The sequence below is a fragment of the Manis javanica genome, chromosome 15 (genome assembly GCF_040802235.1).
Source record: "Manis javanica isolate MJ-LG chromosome 15, MJ_LKY, whole genome shotgun sequence".
Taxonomy (NCBI): domain Eukaryota; kingdom Metazoa; phylum Chordata; class Mammalia; order Pholidota; family Manidae; genus Manis; species Manis javanica.
This window is the reverse complement of record NC_133170.1, coordinates 14,047,029-14,067,407: the sequence shown is the minus strand read 5'-3', so window position 1 is coordinate 14,067,407 and position 20,379 is coordinate 14,047,029. Positions and strand designations below refer to the sequence as shown.

Genomic DNA, 20,379 nt, shown 5'->3' with positions numbered 1-20,379 from the left:
ACATGAGAATTGAGGGACATTTTAAGGGAATTTTTTTTTTTACAATTAACATGGCATCTGAGGCAAAAGTAGTATTCTAGATTAATATCATAATTCTGCACTTTCATGTACATGTACAGATTTTCCCTACAAATGCATAAAGAGAAATAAGCTTTCAGTAGGGAGAATATTGGCAGCCGTATCTTAATTCTGAAACCACTTGCAGGCACCAGCTGTAGAACCAAGAGAAACCCACGTCCCTGGGCTCAAGTAACAAATTTGAAGTTTGTGTGAAGGCAAAATAGCTTTGAAGCTCTGCAAAAAAGAATTTGCTCTGAAATAGTCAAGTATACCAGAAACAGCTAACAAAAAGGGCATTTTTCCTATAGAGAATAACAGTTATGTTGCCAAAGCTTGACACAAACATTTGTTTTACTTTGTCATTATGAAATAAGCAGTGCATACAGACCAACAAAGCATTTCTGTCCAGTGAACCATTTTCCAGGAAAGTCCCCTCGCCTAGAAGCCCCAGAAGGGGTGAGCATTAAATTGGCCTCTGATCCCAGAAAATAAATCCCACTGTAACATAATGTGTACCTGAAGTTTTCAGAGACCCAATCTTCCATTTAAGTCCCTCAAAACCACTTATGATTGAATTGGCTGAATCAATTACCCTATTTAAACATACCCTCATTTACAGAACTAACTTCATTAAAGCAAGAAATTATCAATGTATCAGGTCATATGACAATATTAAATCACTTCAGGAAGATCTGAGCAACTCTATAAGATCTAAGCTTAGAAATTTAAAAAAATGGTACATATACATATAGCCACACAAAAAATATTCCATACCTTCAGCTTGGAAAGACATCTTATTCTATGAGATTCAATTCGTCTACCAGTTTTTCCCATGTTGTTCTTCGGAGTGTTCCAAAGTATTTAAGTTTTAAATCTTGGTATTTCTTAGTTCTTTCTTTTAGAGAAAACAAAAATCTGTTAAAATTCAAATGGACAAAATCGTAAGTCATCATTCTTTAGAAGAAAATGTTGAATACAAGCAACAAAATCAAATTCCCTTGAACTACAAAAATACCTGGGAAATTTTTGATTCAGCTCTAGAAAATGACATTAGAGAATATTTAGTTGCTGTGTTTCCATTGAAAAAGTTACATCAAGTAACTTTAGTTGTTCTTTAGTGAGATTAAAGGTATTAAAATAATTTGTTATGCTCCCTTGCAAAATAATGACTGTGTGGTTAAAACAAAGCTTTTCATTTCTTTAGCCAAAACAAATAGAAGCAAAGTGAGCTCGTTGGACTTACATAAAAACGCTCTTTTTAAGAACACACAGACTTTGATTTGTGTTTGTGCTAAAATCTGCTTCAGCAAGCCTACCAAGGCTCAAAAATCTCTATTTGGCCAAGCTCCCTGTTCAAGTTCTTTGCGTTCCAAGACTTCCCTGGAGTCTCAGAAAGGGAAACACTTTCTGGGGCACTGCTGATACACGGAAACCTGGGGAGACATGGAATTTTAATCATGGAAATAGCCTAAGTAAAAATAACAAATAATTCTATGATCTGTAAAAGAACTCTATGGTTGCAAGTTAAGATGTAAGGTTTACGACAAGAACCAAACATATAAGTGAACATCTCTATGTGTAACATATGTAATAAACAGAGGTATATGTGTATCTTTATGTAGATGTAATATACAGGCACACATTTTTATATGTAAAACAAATATATGACTTAAGCTCTAATAATTAAATTCTACTTACCCCTTGTCAAAGATTTTGTCTATTTTGGGTCTTGAAACTAGGGCAATATTTTGTACCCAAACCAAAGTATTTCACTCTGACAAGACTGATTCTAGTAAATCTACCTCAGGTTACCAGAATATGTTAACAGTACCCCTAATGTTAATTTATTAAAACCCTCTGAACAATATCCATTTAATAAGTGATCCTGAATGGCACTTACTTTTGAAAAACCTAACTGCTTTATTTCTATAAGTTTGCTGAATCCTGCTGCCCACACACATTGAGGAAATAGCTACTGAACCACTATGTATGAGTTTAATTCTCTTTATTCGTTCTCTCAAAGATATAACAAGTATCTGTTAGAAGTCTGCTACGCACCAGTCCTTGTGCTAAGCCCAGGATTTCAGCAGTGAACAAGACAGAAAGCTGTCCTATAGACAATGCAAACCAATTAATGAAATATAAGGCTCTGTGGAAGGTACCTCCCAAAGAACTTCTATTTTTATGGAAAGGTAAACTTTTAAATTAAATACATTGGCATAAAACTAGACAGCATATGATCATGTAGAAATGTCAGTATGTAAGTAGTGAAAAAAATTTCAAAGGTCATGGATGAAAATTATCAGAGACATTCTTGGCAACTCTGAATGGCCATACAAATGAACTCATACTCAAATCCCCCACTTAAGTCACTTAACTATAGTGCAAGTACATGACACTAGTTTTGCTAAAACTATAAAATAGGAAATATTTTCAAAATGGGAGCAGCTAAACTTCAATCTTCATATGTAATAATATCTGCCTTTTATCATAAACTCTTTAACCACCTTCGTTTCTTCCTTCCCACGATTTAGGACCCCAGTCTTGTTCCTCTATTTTTCCCCTTCTTTCCCTCTTTGCCAACATCTGAGCCCAATATAGTTACCCAAGCAGTAGATGAGGGAGGGAACTTACTCCTCTTCTGTGCCAAAGTTGTCTTCACTCTTTTTAGTGGCTAAAAACATGGCTATTCTAAATGCCTGTTTTTCCTAAGTAACCAAGGAATGTGGAGGTGGAGTTAGTGACATAGAAAGTCACCACATAGGGAAGTTCTGTGGTTCCTTCCAAGCATTGTAACACTGTTACCATCTTGAGCAGGTTTTATCACCATGCCTCAAAAATTTGTTTCAAAATGTGTTTACTGTCTTCAGAGAGGTTTTATAAACACTTGTCCTGAGGTAGGCTTTGAAGGTAGTGTTTGAAGCTCAGCACTTGAAGAATTAAATGTGATTCAGTAAACACTATAATTTCCCAAATATGCAGTGAAGATATTTTAACTTTTCAGACACATTTTTTAAACTTTGTTGGAGAAAAATAAATGCATAAATTAAATCTATTCTGTTTAACAAAATTTACGAAATCCAGTAGTTCATGTCACAATCACGGTTGAGCACTTCCACCCCAAATCAGGGAATGTGCCTATTGTTCATAGTCTGGCAGCCCTGCATGTACCAACCATGTGAACAGTTGCCTTTTGTTAGCAAAGTATTGTTTACACCGTGACTTCTGCTCCTGGGACCACAGTTTCACCAACAAATCCCCATCAATCATTACTGCTAATGAAAACCAGTTGCTGAAGTTTTATGAAGTGAAGAGCATTTTATTTCTCTAACTCCTTCATACACAGCTTTTAGTTACTGTAAACCACCTGGGGAAAATGCATATATTTAATTTTACAGAATTCTGTACTATTAACAAAATAAAGGCTTTACTTAATCATGGCAAAACTAGTGATACATACATGAAGAAGACTTAGGAGAATATCCTTTCCCTGGAGAAAAAGAGAGGGTCACCCCAGTAAAGATCTTATGAACATTGTTTTTTTCCAGAATCTTCTAATCGCTCCCAGGTCTGCAAGAAGAGATCAATCAGCTCTTGGTGGTATCCAGCTGCAATAATTTCAGTCAATACCAAACGAAGCACATATGTGCCAGGGAAGCACATGAAGAATTGATAGCAATTTTTTGTATGATGCCTACCAAATTATTTTTACTTCTCATAGTTCATTTTCACTGGAAATCAAAGAATAAGATAATGGATCTGCAAACCAGCCTTGATAGAGGTATTATTTTACTTTCTGTGTTCAGAGGAGGTACCAGGAGTACATTACCTTAAGCAAAACTAGGGGGAGACACGTAACTACTGCTCCACAGACACAAACATAACTTCACCACCCAGACCAAAGAATGGCACACACAGAAACGCAGGTAAAAACCATCACCAGCAATCCAGCAATAAAAATTACCAGTGATGCCGGGGTTCTTGTTCATGAAGCAGAAGAATGGGTTTCACAAACACTCAAGGTAGGAGAGCAAGGTACAGGCTTTTATTTAGAGATAAAGTCAGAGGACAGAGCTCCCAGCTCATGCCAAGAGGGGACAAGAGAGTCCATGATTGGTTCATTGTCTGGGGGTTTTATGCACAGTTGAGGATTTTCAGGAATGAGGGTAAAGAGTTAGGGGTGCAGACTTGTTGAGTGGTCCCAGAATGCTGATTCTTGATGAGTAACAGAAGAAATTTTCTGCTCTGATCCTTTTTCAAGATAGCAGTGTCCCTCTGGGAGCATGTCAATTAAGAGCACCTACCCTGCCCCCAAGGTGGGCTGGGTTGTTGCCTGTTTGCTGAAGTTCAGAATCTTACTTCTTAACTTCTTGGTCTGTTTATAGTTGGGCTTGCTTACTAAATTAGTCTTTTTCCTAGGTTGCAGATGACTTGGTTAGGATCAGAGAAGGAAATAGAGCACATAGGTACGGTTAAAATAAGCCGGGCCTTTTAGCAGGCTAAGGTAAATTTTACAGTGTTATGATTTAAATTGATACAGTGAAGTCACAGATTATGATGAGACACTTTTCTTTATCTGAAGAACACTCAAACATTCCAGGCCAAGTTGCTGCTGGCCTTTTGAGTTTTAACTGATCTCACTGAAGATGTCCATATTCCTAGTCTGTTATCTTTACCCTAGAGAATTCGTGTGACTCTGACTTTGCGTAATGCTTATCACAGAGTTTCAATAGGAACTTCTTTGCACATTGCTACTTGTTCTGACTGTAATTATCTTGCTCTGTTTTTTCTCTGGAGGCCCTCACCCTACTCTGACTGCACTCACAGTCTCTGTCTCATTCCCCCCTCTACAGATGGAGACCCTAGCTGCTGCTAGGGAAAGGGGGTGATGACTGCTCTGGCTGCTTCATGCTGAGAAGGGACGCAGCAAGAGGTGCAGTTAGCTCTCCATCAGTGGTCAGTCAAGAAGGCTTCGGAAGATGGGCACTTCCATCTGGGATCTATTTCCATAACATTTGCAGTCTTATGGCTTCTAGGTAAGATAGAACAAATCATGTTATTATGTTAAGCATACAGGGGCTAAATATTAGTATCAGGATAATGATGAGCTCAATGAGTAAAATGGCATTATGGTATTTGATAGGGGATCCTTCAGAGTTTAAAAAATCTCTTTCTTTCCATATGGCTGCATGGGCATGCAGCACTAGGTATGCATACTTAAGAGTCAGTGTATATATTGACTCTCTTTCCTTTCCCTATTTCAAGGGCTCTAGTGAGGGCTGTTAATTCTGCCAGCCGGGCACTCGTGCCCGGTGGAAGTGGTTGGCACTCGATAGTATCCCACAGAGTGACAACTGCATAGCCAGCTTTCCACTGGCCCTGCTCAATAAAGGAGCTGCCATCTGTGATGAGGACAAGCTCTGGGTTCTCTAAGGGGCTGTCTTTTAGGTCTTCTCTGGCAGAATAGTTTAGGGCAAGGACCTACTGGCAGTCATGCTCAGGTCCTTTGCTCATGGATTCAGGTAGAAAGGTGGCTGGATTTAGGGTGGAGCCTGTCCGCAGCTGGGTGACAGGGCCCTCAAGGAGGAGTGACTGATATTTTAGTAGCCTGCTGTCTGATAGCCACAGGTCCCCCCGGGTGTTCAATAAGCTGGTGATGTTATGGGGTGCGTGCACTATCAAGTCTCTTCCCAGGGTCAGTTTTGTGGCTAGCAGGGCTACAGCTGCCACAGATCTCAGACAATGTGGCCAGCCCTTAGCTACTGGGTCTAGTTCCTTGCTTAGATAGGCTATGGGCTGCTGCTTTTCTCCTCGAGGTTAGGTCAGTACTCTCAGCGCCACTCCCAATCTCTCAGTAACAAATAGGTTAAACCGGTTTCCAGTGGGCAGGCTTAAGGTGGGGGCCTGGAGCAGGGCTTTTTTCAAAGCCTCATAAGCTTTAATAGCATCAGGTTCCCACTGGAGTTTTATGGTACCTTCCCATTGGGCTTCTTTAAGGAGTTGGTAGAGGGGTCTGGCTAACTCTCCATTTCTGGAGACCCAAATTCTGCAATACCCAGTGGTGCCCAAGAATCCCCTCAGGTGCCTGATAGTAGAGGGTAATGGGTGGCAGAGAATGGGCTGAATTCTCTCTTCCCCCAGGGCTCTGGTTCCCTGAGAGAGGTTGAGGCCCAGATATTTTACTTGCTGCTGACAGATCTGTGCTTTCTGACGAGAGACCTTACAGGTACAATCAGCTAGAAAGTTCATTGATCTCTGAGTACTTTCCTGACACTGTCTCTGTGGTGGTACAGAGAAGTATATCATTCACATACTGGGTGATTTTTGCCTCCCTTGGATCAAAGGAGGCCAGGTCCTTGGCTAAGACCTGCCCAAATAGATGTGGGCCACCTCTGAATCCCTGGGGCAAAACTGTCCAGGTTAATTGAGCTGAGTGATTTACAGGATCCTCAAAAGCAAAGAGAAACTGGGATTCAGGTGCAAGTGGGATGCAAAAGAGAGCATCCTTCAGGTCTAGCACAGTGAACCATGCTGCTCCCTCAGGAATCCTGGGTAACAGGGTCTAGGAATCAGGTACTACAGGCTGTAGGGGCACGACTGCCTCATTAATGGCTCGTAGATCTTGCGTAAGGTGCCAGCTTCCATCCGGCTTTTGTACTCCTAGTATGGGAGTGTTGCAAGGGCTGTTACAGGCTATCAAGAGGCCTTGAGTTTTTAGGTTATTGATAACTGGTTTCAAGCCTTTATGAGCTTCTGGTTTTAAGGGACACAGATTCTTCTGAGGACAGTGATTAGAGTTTGTAAGATGAATCTGTACTGGTTGGGCTGATTTTGCTCTTCCAATGATTCTGTTGGTTGCCCAGACCTCAGAATTAATGTCTACTTCCACTAGGGGAAGACATCGCTCATCTCTTTCTATGTTCATATGCACAGAGGCTTGTACTTTAGAAAGTATATCACGGCCTAGAAGCGGCATCGGACTTTCTGGGACCACTAGGAAGGCGTGGGAGAACAGCACCGAATCCCACTCACAACTTAAAGGCTGAGTAAAGTATTTGGTCACGGGCTTCCCAGATCGGCCTCTAACAGTAACTGACTGGGAGGTGGGAGGGCCAGGATTGTGGAGGAGGACCGAATAGGCGGCTCCTATATCAAGCAGGAAATCGATGGTGTGGCCTCCTACAGAGAGAGTCACCCAGGGCTCCTGTGGGGTTATGATGGTGACAGGAGCGAGCATGGGCCGCCCCGGGCCCCTTCAGTCCTGACCACATTGTTGCAAGTCTGACCCCAGTTGTCTACACCCTAGGGCAGTCCTGCTTCCAGTGGTCTCCTTGACAGAGTGGGCAGGGGGATGGCGGTTTGGAGCACCTACCCTTAGGGCACTCTCGCTTAAAATACCCCTCTCTGCCACAGAGGAAACAAGCCACCCGAGGCCCAGTCCCTTGGGCTGGTCTCCCCTTCTCCAACCTTGGAGGCCCAGCGTTGACTCTCTGCAAGGCCATGGCTAATGCCTCTGCCTTTCAGTTGTCTCTCCTGTCCCGGTCCCTCCTTTCCTCCTCATCTCTATTACAGAAAACTGATGTGCCGACCTTCAGGAGGCTCTCCAGATTTTGCTCTGGGCCAAATGCCAATTTTTGTAACTTTCTCCTGATATCTGGGGCCGATTGGGTGATGAATTTATCCTTGAGAATGACTTGGCCCTCTCTGGGTTCTCTGGGGACATATATGTGTGTGCTTCACCAGTCCTCCCTGAGCCGCTCCAGAAAGGCCGAGGGGATTTCTTTTTCTTCCTGCATCACAGCTAATAATTTAGAGTAATTTATAGGTTTTACTGGTGCTCTTTTCAGCCCTTTTAAAATACAAGTTATAAAGTGGCACAGGTATCAGCACAGGTATCAGCACCGTCTGTATGTTGGCCCCACTCTGGGTCAGTGAATGGCACTGCCTGACAGCCAGTGGGGACTCGGGTTAGTTCCTCTGGAGATCTGCTATTTGCATTTATAGTGTACCATTCATCTCCAAACTCTAAGGCTCTTCTGATTACCTTTTCTCTCTCCCCTTCGGTAAGGGTTTGATTTAGTATAAGCATAACAGCTTTCCAGGTCAGTTCAAAAGTTAAAGTAAGCTCTTGGAAGGCTTCTATGTACTTGTCTGGGTCATCCAAAAATTAACCATGTCCTGTTTAATTTGCCTCAGGTCTTGGAGGGACAAGAGGACACGGACCTGAGCTGGTCCCCACTCTCCACTGGCTACTTCCAGTAAGGGCAATAAGGATGGGTATAACTGTCTTTGCTTCACCCCCTGGGAAGCCTGGTGGGGTGATTGGGCCAATGATGCTTGGGGTGGTAGTTCTCCTGTGGTCTGACTTTCAAGGTTCTTGGCAAGTGGACTTGCATCTGGATAAGGTGGGCATAGGAGGGCCAATGGGGAGGAATTAGGGCTTGGAGTAGGGTCAGGAATTAGTCCACCCTTTTGGCACAGTCCTTTACTTTCCTTAAGGGCAAAAAAGGCTTGTACATATGGGATTTCTGACCATTTCCCTTTTTTGCGGCAAAATAACTCTAGCTGCGTGATCTTATTATACAGTATACTTCCCTCAGGGAGCCAGGCCTCTCCATCAGAGAGTTTGTATTGAGGCCAGGTTGTGTGCAGAAGAAGATAAGGCACTTCTTCTTCGGGGTCTGGGGATCGAATTGCTCTTAGTTCTTAAGAATGCATGCCAGAGGCGTGTCTGACTTTAGACTTGAAGAGGTTGCTCCCATCTGGAAGAGAGAGAAAGACAGGTGTCTAGCACCTCATTGGCCTCTCTCTGTGTGAGGGTGTCCCCTCGCCTTGGAGCCTAGGTGACAGTGGTTAGTCACCCCCGATGCCGGCCTACTGGAATTAACCACTCCTTACCAGCGTGGCCTGTACTTTGCCTTGATTTCCTTCTTGCCTCCCCACACTAAGCAAGAGTTGCTTCAGAGCTCTGGATCTAGTGGGGACCTCACCAGTATGCTCTTACTTAATGCCTTCTGAGAGTCTTGATCTAGACCTTAGTTTCTCTGCACAGGCTTGAGCATAGTATACTCGGGCTGCAGATAAGGAATTGCTGTAGCCCCAGGAAGGCTGCCGTCAGCCAGTGGGGACTCAGGTTACTTCCTCTGGACACTTGCCATTCAATAGAACAGAGCTATGGCTAGAATTTAAATGGGGCCATTTACATGTACAGTTATAGAGAGGAGGTGTCTATACTCAAACACTAGTTTCTGCCACTGCCTGAGAATTATTTACCAGTCACTCACTATAACAAATCTGATCACTGAAACAAGTGGTCAGGGGTCATCTGCGACTCTCGCATAGGCAGCAGCCTAGCCAGAGGTTCACTCAGCGCCATCGGATCAATCAGCCAGAGCTGAGAGCCAAGGACCACTGTCTACTAGTCTGGTCTGTCCTCGGAGTCTGCAGATTAGGAAAGGAAAGTAGGAAATTGGCTCAGCCGCTCCCCGACATTCTCATCCATCTGGAGGTGGGGGATCGAGGAGCGGCAGACACCGGGAAACCTTTCACCTGAGACTTAAGAGTGGTAGCCGACGCTAATCATCTTTTAAGTGGCTAACTGGTGCCCAGACACATTTTTATGAGATAAAAAGTATAGCATCTAGTTAGGATTAAGAGCAAAGAGTGGATCTCCTACCTTGCGGTGGTGAGCATTGGGTTCCGTGAAATTGATGAAGTTGGAAGGGAGTTAGGCACGCCCCCTGCCTCACTGAGGCCAGGGCGGCCTGAAGAAGCAGGCTGGGAGTCAGACACAGAGAAAGAGAGACACTCCTCACGGATACCCAGTCAGGCTGTTGGGGTCTGATTCCAGACACATGGGCCTTTGAGAAGCCACTGAAGTGTAGCCTCAGCCTAGACTCTCGCAGTTGCCCAAGGCCTTCCTCAGTCACTCACATCCGAGGAGATACCTCTGAAGGGGAATCCTGGCCTCCACTCAGCTGACATTCCCGGCTCCCAAGAGAGACGGGGGATCCACTGAGGGAGACACAGGGGAACCTGTCGCTCAAGACTTTGAGATCGGAAGCCAGGCTAGTCCCATTTAAGTGGCTGACAAGCGCCCGATTTTGTGCGCCACAGATGGCTTCCTTTTACAAAGATAGTGAAAGAAAAGGCAGGCTCCGATGCCGATACTCACCTCCCAAGTTATCCCAGATGAGCCCCCAAAGATGATGCCGGGATTCTTGTTCATGAAGCCGAAGAATGAGCTTCACAAACACTCAAGGTAGGAGAGCAAGGTACAGGCTTTTATTTACAGATTAAGTGAGAGGACAGAGCTCCTGGCTCACACCAGGAGGGGACAAGAGAGTCTGTGGTTGGCTCATTTTCTAGCGGTTTTATGCGCGGTTGAGGATTTTCAGGAATGAGGGTAAAGGGTTAGGGGTGCAGACTTGTTGAGTGGTCCCACAATGCTGATTCTTGATGAGTAACAGAAGAAATTTTCTGCTCTGATCCTTTCTCAAGATAGCAGTTTCCCTCTGGGAGCATGTCAATTAAGACCTCCTACCCCAAGGTAGGCTGGGTTGTTGCCTATTTGCTGAAGTAAGTTCAGAATCTTACTTCTTAATTTCTTGGGCTGTTTATAGTTGGGCTTGCTTACTAAATTAGTCTTTTTCCTAGGTTGCAGATGACTTGGTTAGGATCAGAGAAGGAAATATAGCATATAGGTACGGTTAAAATAAGCTGGGCCTTTTAGCAGGCTAAGGTAAATTTTACAGTGTCATGATTTAAATTGATACAGTGAAGTCACAGATTATGATGAGACACTTTTCTTTATCTGCAGAACACTCAAACATTCCAGGCCAAGTTGCTGCTGGCCTTTTGAGTTTTAACTGATCTCACTGAAGATGTCCATATTCCTAGTCTGGTATCTTTACCCTAGAGAATTCGTGTGACTCTGACTTTGCATAATGCTTATCACAGAGTTTCAATAGGGACTTCTTTGCACGTTGCTACTTGTTCTGACTGTAATTATCTTGCTCTGCTTTTTCTCTGGAGGCCCTCACCCTACTCTGACTGCACCCACAGTCCCTGTCTCACCAGCACTGTTATTTTGGATAATGTATGTATTCTGGATAATAGACCAAGACATGGAAAAGTAAAGCTGAAACCTGACTTGTAAGTTTTTAGCAAAAATGGTTGGGAATATCGTCAGTGTTCCATCCCATGCCAAGTAAGAGGAAGATTAGATAATTATGAGCGTAGCCAAGGTTCTATACACTTAAAATTTGATCTGTTTCATTTCTTCAGATTATTGTCCCACTCTTCTTTCCATTTGCTTGCATAGACAGTTTTGGAAACAAAAAACATTCCTTCATTTAATATTGCAAGTAAAAACCTAACTGCTCCTTTTTGGATTTATTAATGGCAACTTTGAGATTGGTAATGAGTTATTTTCATATTATTTCTTTTTATATTTTATCTATGAATCTAGTTTGAATTGTATTCTCCTTATTTGCTACATTAGGACATTTAATCTGACTGAATAATATGTTTTCTAGACAGATGGAATAGCCTAGGTAACTTTGGAATATGCTTAAAAATAATTCATTTAAATATAAGACTTTGTCTGCTTATAAAGCTCCCCAAATAACTGAAAATCCAATAAACTGTTTAGATTTTTACCCCACCCCAGTTATTTAGGTATTTGTTTAATCACATGAATGGTTACAGAGAGGCAGCTAGATACAGTCAAAATGTCAGACCTTGAAACCCAGTTAGCTTGGGTTTAATCCTAGTTAGTTGCGAATTGTTTACACTCTTTGAGCCTATTTTTCCTTACTTCTCATGTTGGACTATTTATGCCTACCTTTGCAAGATTGTTATGAAGATTTAAAAAATTTACATAAGACTCCCAAGAATGGCTGCTGGCATGAAATAGTCATTTTGTAAGTGGCAGTGATTATTATTCATCCATTCCACAAATATTTATTAAGACTCTACTACATTCCAAGCACAGTAGTTGGTGCTGGCAATACAAAGATAAATAAAATATGTGCTCTAAAGAGATCTCACAAGCTACTGGGAGAGGTAAAGAATTAAATGATAATAATAACTAGTTAGTGTCCTAATGCAGACACTTTGAGCTAAGTAAAAGGAGGAGGCGATTAATGAAAACTGTTTCTCCCATATCTCTTTGCGATATCATTTGGATATAGCATAGTAGTTGTAGAGAAAGTGAAAGTTCCTGTGGCCAGGATTCTCACCTGACCCTGGTCGGATTGCTCACTGCACACATATGGGCAATACGTTATTACTGACTCTGTATAAAGAGCTCCGCCCAGGGCTCTGGACTGCAGGGCTGCAGGAGAGCAGAGGCTGGAGTGGTGGCAGTGCCCAGGATAGAGCCTAAGACAGCTTTGGAATGGAGAGGCCCTGAGGTGGAGACCAACTTGCTGCGTGCAGACTCGCTCTGAGTGGACGGGATTCTAGCACTTGACCTGCAGCCATGAGAATAAAGTTGGGTATAAACGCTTTCAGCCCAAGAACTTTCCATTGGCATTTTATAGTCTCAGTGAATGGAGAGTGAACTTGCCCAGGGCTGAAACCCTTTGGCAAGATGGCTTTTTAAGCATTTGGGCTTTGAAATGAGGCTCAACTGGTTTGAAAGCCTGTGTTTAAACTAGCTATGTGATTCTGTATGTTATTGAATCTGTCCATGCAAAGACAGTCTCTATATCATATGAGGTCCAGACAAGAAAAAAAACCAAAACCATTACAGGTAGTTCAATAAAGGGATACATTATGGAAAACAAGCTGCAACTGCTGTCACATTTGTGTGTGTGTATACGTGTTCATTGTTGTATTCACTTAGATAAAATGCTGAAGGAATGAAACCAGAATCTTATGAGAGGTTATCTCTGGATGGAATTATGATTGATTTGTTTTGTTTTGCCTTTGGAAATTTCTGTGCTGTTTTCCACCACAGAAAATTGAATATTTTTCAATTAAAAATATTTTTTCAATTAAAAAAAAACAAGCATGATTGGAATTGATTCCTTGAAAATATAAAAAAGAATGCAGCACATTTTAAGCCATGTTAGTGCTGTGTCCTTAACTACTATCTTTTCTGGTTTCTCTAATTATTTTGCTTTTACCAAAAGCCTTTGTCAGTTTCCACTTCTTTTCTCCTTTCTTTATTTGGGCTTTATATTTGCAAAATGTTCTGTCCATAGCTTTCCTGACCCGAGTCAGCAAATGTGAGAGCTAACTCCTAGAATAACTACTCAGAACTTCCCAAATGGCTGCATGGGGTTTCAAGCCACAATGGTATCAATTCCAGTTTCTACTTTAGGACTGGTAAATAAAACAATTGTTTAAATTATGTAAAGGGAACAGTTGAGAGCCCTAAATAAATATCAAGAGAGATGCTCAGGGCTAGTGTTAATCAGATGAGTGAGCACATGACCAACCTCTCCTTCAGTTTACCGTTATTTGTCAGCATGTTGGTGTGGATCATTAGACAATTTTTTTGAATCATTAGACAAATTTGAATTATGCTGTTTACTTATACCTCTAATGGACCATTGGATAAAAATGGGGAGCATAAAGAGGTCTAGTGTGAAAGGATAAGCTAATAGGGAGCATAGAGATAATAATATTATAAATGTCCCCCAAGATTACTTTTATCTGATCAGTACATTTCACTCATCTATTCAAAAATTTTACCTTGTGTCTAATTTTGTGGCTCCACTGTTTCAAAACCAGTTTCTGAGAAGGAATAATAGAACAGAGAATTCTACGAGATGGTCTTTCTCATTCTCAGAGAAATGTCTGCAAATAGTGACATAAAACTGATTTTTATTTTCTCCATTTTGAAGAAAACTCAAACATTATAAAACTAGGTTATTGATTTTTTAAAAACTTTTTAACACTTGCGTAAGAATTTTAAACATCATCATATCCAACTTTTTCTTCTTTATAACACTTTAGCACATATAGTAGTTTAACACCTATCTGCATTTTAATATGACTCCCTGAAGCCAAATATAACATAACACCACTCATACCTCTTTAGTTTATTTTGCTTAGGAATAGTTACTCGGCTGTTTTTTGGTTTTGGTTTTGGTTTTGATTTGCTATTTCTTGACTTTGAACATTTTTTAAGAGTATGATAGTTGTCTTGGAAAATCTCTCCAATATGAGTTGGTCTGATGTTTCTTCATGCTTAGGTTTTGGTCTGTCTGTTCTGAACACTGTTTGCCTCTGGCCAATTGCCTCTATTCTCTACAAAGCTTAAGCCATGGAAAAGTCTTTCCTGTACTTGTCTTTTCGTTGTTGTTTTATTTGCTTGTCTTGTAGTTTTTTTTGTATTTTCTTATTTGGTTTTTGCTAGATGATTGGCTTCTAGATTGGATACTAGACAAACATTCTCCCTCCATTTTACAGAAACATGGAGTCTGTTCTAATTCTCCCTACCACTACCAAATACCCTCCCAAGAGACAGAAATGGATTTTTTTGCTGTTTAAGTCTTTCTCGCTTATTAGTGAGACTAGCTCTACACATTTGCATAAGTCTTTATACGTTCATGTGGGTATTTTTTGTGTGAGGGAGGGTATGGGGGTTGCATTAGGAAACACAAAGCTGATTAAAATCTGAAGAAATTTTGAGGTGAGGGGAAGTGAAGAGAATATATGTGTTATGATTAGCATATTCTTACTGAGGAAGGCAAGTTTGTCTGCAGAAAGCAAATCGGTTATGGACATGCTGGAAGACCCCAGTAGAAAAAAACAGTTAAGAATAGTCATCATGGAGATTAAAACATAAAGTTAGATGAAAGTGAGTAAAAAGATTGGTGAATACCATTGATTCCTAGACTGAGTCAAATTGGATGATAGGAATGTGTACAGAAGATTATCAATATTGTTATGTGTTTTATACCAGAAACATTCAGTGGAAAGAGAAAGGGAGGGAGATGAGTAGCTATCAGTGTTTACCTAGAATTTGGAATTGGCAATTTTGAATCATCAATGGCTAAGGGAGAAAAGGAATCTGAGAGGCTGGTAAACATGGAATTGAAATGATGGGCCGTGAAGTCAAGTCTGAATACAGAAGCAAGGGAAGCATAAAGGGAGTAACAGACTGAAACCACAGGGAGGGTCATGTCGTGAGGACCATGACAGAGGCGAAAAGTGGAAGAAGAGAGACCAATGCAGTATCACTGTTAAAGAAAAAAATTTTATCAAGATGCATTTCCCGGTGGAAAGTGTCAGGTGAGGAGCAGCTTTCTGAGGTGAGGAGGTCACAGAACAGCCAGATGTGTGGTTTGTTGACCTAAGGATGGAAGTGCAAGGTACCTCCATAGAAGAGTACTCAGGCAATGCCCAGGCTTGAGTGGCGGGCTCACACGTGTGTGAAATTTACCCAGGCTAAGCAAAATGTCTTTTGAATGTATTGTTCCTAAAAATTTCTGATACATTTTCTAATTAGTATTTGACAAGATTGTGGGTTCTTCTGACATTTGAAAAACACTCCTATGGCCAACATTTTAAACCATCTATATTTTTTTCTTTTCCCTTTCCTGACACACCACTTACTCTATCAAGGTTCAGCAAGGTTTTATATTTGGCAAGGGTTGAGCTAGCATGCTACTAGATCTCTAGGAAGCTTAGAAAAGCGATAGCCCACACTAAGTAAAATAGAAATGACAGGACTTGCATGGGAGGTGGTAGGAGAAAGGATCAAAAATCTCAAAGAAACAAGCATGCTAGAGTAGATATATCATATAAAGCCCAAAACCCCACCAGCCACCTGTGTTTCAGAGGAGAATTTAGAGGGTGTTCCATTTGCCCCAGCCCTATGGAACTCATGGGTAAGCATTGTTGAGAAACTCAGGGATGGCTGCCCTCTGTGGGCCGGGGATAACATTAAGAGATGCTATTGATTGTAGAACACTGCTCTCTGAGAGGAAAGGAGATAAGATCCCAAAATAATAGAGGCCAGCTGGTAGCATTTGAATTTCAGAGTCTAAGTGCATACAATTATGTTAATGAATATCAACTTCTGGGTAGTAACCAGTGGAATATGAACTGTAGAAAACTTGTGGGGATGGTTAACTGAACATGACTACCCTAGGTGGGAAATAGATAGGTAACCAACAAAGATATTACTCAAGTTACACAATCAAAAGAAATCAAGGATGGATGATTAGGAGGCTGAGAAAAGCCATCCCTGATAAAAGGCCACCATGCCTTGTTCTGTTTCCCAATCTGAGCCATTTTTCAGATTGAAACCCATTGGCTGAAGAGAAGGCCAGGTCCCAGGACCAAGGCCATATGACATCTTGACAAGTACATATAGTTTCCCCTGATCCTTCCTCAACAACCTGTGTGGTCATTTATTAGGGTAATGACACACTGGGGACAGGGGTATGCCCAAGTATTTCAAGGACTAGGAGCTAGGGTCTGAGTGACACTGATATCAAGAGATCATAATACTCATTACGGACCTCCCATCAGTAGCCAAAAGTGGGCAGACAGTAAATGGAGTCTTAGTTTAGACCTAGCTCACAGTGGGCTCAGAGACACCGCATGGTCATTTTTTTTTTTTGGTCCCCAATAATTAGAATGGGATTTCATGGTAAATGGTAGGACTCCCACATTTGTTCCTTGACTTATGGGGTAGGAACCGTCCTAGTGATCCATGGAGAACAGCAGAGATTAATGCTACTCTAAAAGACCAAAAGATGCAGGATTCCTTTCCTATTCCTCATTTACACCCCACTCTGGTCCCTGCGATAAATACACAAATCCTGGAGGAGGACAGTAGGTCATCACAAACTCAAACCAGCAGGAACGCTGTGTGCAGTTGCTGTGCAAGATGCAGTATCTTTTCTAGGGAAGATTAACATGGTCTCAGTGCCTGTTACTTAAGTATGTCATGCAACCATTTATCTGTAAAATATATTATTTTCTATCTTTACCAGAAAAAAAGAAACCAGATGTTGCTTATATTTATGTGGAAGGGAAAATAATATATATTCATAGAGATAGCTATGTGGGAAAAGTCAGGGTGTGAAAGTTATGGCAAGCCTCAGTGTGAGACTCACAATAGAGACTACCTAGGTTTCTAAAGCAAGCTCTTGCTGTCTGCAGCTTCCAGACCCTGGAAATGACAGAGAGGCTGCCATCAAGGGGCGGAGCTGCCCATGATGGGCTGGGTCCTGTCAGAGTGGCCAAGTTGGAGAGTGAGGTAAGTGCAGAGAATCTATCATAAGATAAAAGTGATGCATTCAGTACCAGGCACACATCAGAGCTGCCTGAACACATGGAACAGACTCCCCTCCATCCAACTGAGCTGGACCTGCATTCCTCCATCAGGTCGGACCTGTACTATCAGCATGGTTCCTTAAGACCAGCCACAGAAGAGACAGAAAAGACCAAGCGTGGTCCACAGACGGGTGAGTTCTATCTGTGTGAGGTCGCTCTGCTGTTGTCCCTTAGGAACAGTTCTTGGATATGGTTTTTGCCCCGAGGATGTACCTTAATGGTTAAGACATCTTCAGTGTGATGAAAGTGTTTTTATTACACAATCACAGGTTTCGGGGTTCTCTGCAATCTCTTTCAATTCCTCTTGCCGACAAGGCATTATCTGAGCGCACCTCTCTCTTGGCAGTGCCATACCGATTGCAGTTTGCAACACCCAGCTCATCCTCTGAATTTCTGCCTCAAAACCTCCTTGCCACCCCCACAAGGTCATCTGGTACTCTTTTTGTTTTCGGAGTTATTGCAAACAAGCTGACCAAATGTTTTACCCCCACATCACATGGGTCACCAATTTTCCTGTTCACATGAGAGTTTCTTGCCGTCTGATTCCAAAACCAGTAAGGTATACCTCGTATTTCTGTTACAGAAGAACCCTATTTCCGGTACCAGTTGCCGGATTTATCAGGTTTCTGTGTCATCGTGCTGCATCACAACCTTAAAAACCTCAATGACATTAAAACAAGTATTTGCACATTTGCAGCTCTACCGTTTTTGCTGAGCCAGGCTGGGTACTAGAGTTCTACTACGGTTGAGGTCAGTATTTTCATTTAGGACACAGGGTCCCTGATGCATAATCTTTCTCATGTCAGATCACAGGGGTGACTGTGAAGCAAGTGGAAACAGGCAGCTACAGTGCTCCTTAACGCCTTGTCCTGGAGCTTATACAACATCTTTCTGACTACATCCTACTGCCTAAAGCACACCAATGGCATGCCAGTGTCAGTGGGGCAGAGAAGTATATTCCCCAGTCGGAGATTCTGATAAGGTGTGTGGCCCTCATTATTAGATCCACATTCATCTCTATGCTCACCCTCTGCTCCAACTACATGTCTCTGCCAGCTACATTTTCAAACTCACCTGCTTCTTGCATCTTCATTCATAGTCTTCCATTTTACTAGAATGTTAGAATGTTTCGGCTTTTTCTGCCATTCCACTTATTCTGCAGTAAGTCAAACCCAAAAGCACCACTCTTTGAAGACTCCCCCATTCCATCATCATCTGCCTTCATACAATTTGTTTTTCAGTCTGTCACTGTCTCTGCACTTTAAATATGTATATATCTGTGTCCCCGGATTATAATCTCTTGGAGGGAAATTATTTTACTCATTGTTCTTCTCTACAGAAGAGCTTCCCAAATTGTGTGCTACTTCTTTAGTGAATGGGTTAAAGGTGTGCTGAGATAGAGCTCAGCCAAAAGATGGCCAGTCTGGGCCTGGAACAGCCAGTGTCCCTAGATGGGTCACCCCCAGGTGAGAGCAGTCCCTTTTATTCACACTGATATGAAACACAAATAGGTATTTTTCTATGTGTGCCATGGAAAAGCTCTAAAGCACCTAGAAAAGTGTTGTTCTGTTAATAAATAATCAATCCTCATTAAATAAATGAGCTATAAGAGCCTTTCTATAAAAAATTAACTAATTAACTAAGTAAATGTCACTTTAAAATCAGGCATTGCTAAGCAAATAGTCTAAGTTCATTCCTACAGGTCATTGTGAATCACACATAGCTTGGAGTTGAGGCTGCAGAAATCAAATAAGCTGTCATGCAAGTTCTTAATTATGCTGTTAATACACAGAAAAACATGACTGTGGAAATTATAGAAAAAGGCCATGCTTGAATAGCGTGTGGCAAGGCATTATTAGCTAGCTGCTTTTCTTTAAGTATACTGAACTCTAACCAATAGGAGTATGTCAGATGGTAGTCAGCAGAAGTTTGCCCGAGCAAAACCACCCAGCAGATTCCTTCTAGTCAGGAGAAAACCGTATTTCCTTGGGGCTAATGAAAACATACTGAGTCGAGTCATGGTGCAAACTAATGTCTCTATGCTCACTCTATCTACCTCTGATCTACGGTGATCTGGCTCTCCCTCTGACAAAACTGGAAATCAGAAAATAGGATGAAAGCTACAGGATGGGCTATGCCTCATCTCTTATATTTGGTGCTAGAGGGCCGTCTCCACATTTTATTATGTCTTCATGATACTCAAAGCAGCACAAATGAGAAAGGTAAAAACACTAGGCACATCCCTTAGTTTAGAGGTCTGCCCCCCAGGGGGGGAGAAAATCATTGAAAAAGCTTTATGATTAAAGCTTTATTAACTCCTGTCTGTTTTCCCTCCTGTCCTTGGATCAGTTCAGTTTTTATCACCTCCTTTGATACCATCCTAGTCCCATGTGCCATCTTGTCTCATGTGGTCTCAGTGTTGGCACTTTTATTTAATAATTGTGGAAAATAATTGTTTCTCCCTCATTTGATTGCATACTTCTTCCCCATCCTTCTTCTATGTACCAGATTTGTACAATAAACGTATATTCTATACCTATATATCCATACACCTAATATACATAGGTCAGTTTTCTAGATGCTTAGAGAGTGCGTAGCTTTAGAAGATGTGGTTTCTGTCTATATGAGGCCTATCACCTCATAAATAAGATACCTACTGTAACTATAATGCAAATTAAATCATGTCAATTCATAGACAAAGGGATAAGTGTAGGGCCTGGAGACAGACTGCTTTGATTCCAGTCCTGAGGCATAACTTTGTAGCTACGTGACCTTGGAAAAATGATCTAACCTCACTGGCCTTACTAATAAAATATACTCAGTAGGAATACCCACCTCAGAGGTTTGTTGTGAGACTACAGTGAATTAATATGTGCAGAGATCTTAGCATCATTCCTGGAAAATAGAAAATACTAAAAAAATAGTAGTTGCTATTATTAAAGGAGAAAAACATCCCACTTGACCTAGGGAATCCAAGGAGTTGTCATGATTAGGCAGCACTCAGGTTGAAAGGTA

At 41.7% G+C, this 20,379-nt stretch overlaps 1 protein-coding gene across 7 annotated transcripts in view; it reads right to left on the bottom strand.

Annotated features, from left to right (window-relative positions):
* Positions 1 to 20,379, bottom strand: part of SLCO1A2 (solute carrier organic anion transporter family member 1A2) — a 111,973-nt gene that overhangs the window by 38,520 nt on the left and 53,074 nt on the right. The window contains exons 1-2 of one of the 7 annotated variants that reach the window (XM_073222764.1): positions 3,521 to 3,608; positions 835 to 955 (exon numbers count right to left, since the gene is read on the bottom strand). In XM_073222764.1, the coding sequence (XP_073078865.1) occupies positions 835 to 894 (60 nt within the window). In that variant the 5' untranslated portion in view covers positions 895 to 955; positions 3,521 to 3,608. Of the gene's footprint in view, positions 1 to 834; positions 976 to 1,075; positions 1,217 to 1,303; positions 1,476 to 3,520; positions 3,609 to 20,379 lie in introns of those variants that run through there. The other 6 variants (XM_073222761.1, XM_073222763.1, XM_073222758.1 and 3 more) reach the window with 6 other exon arrangements.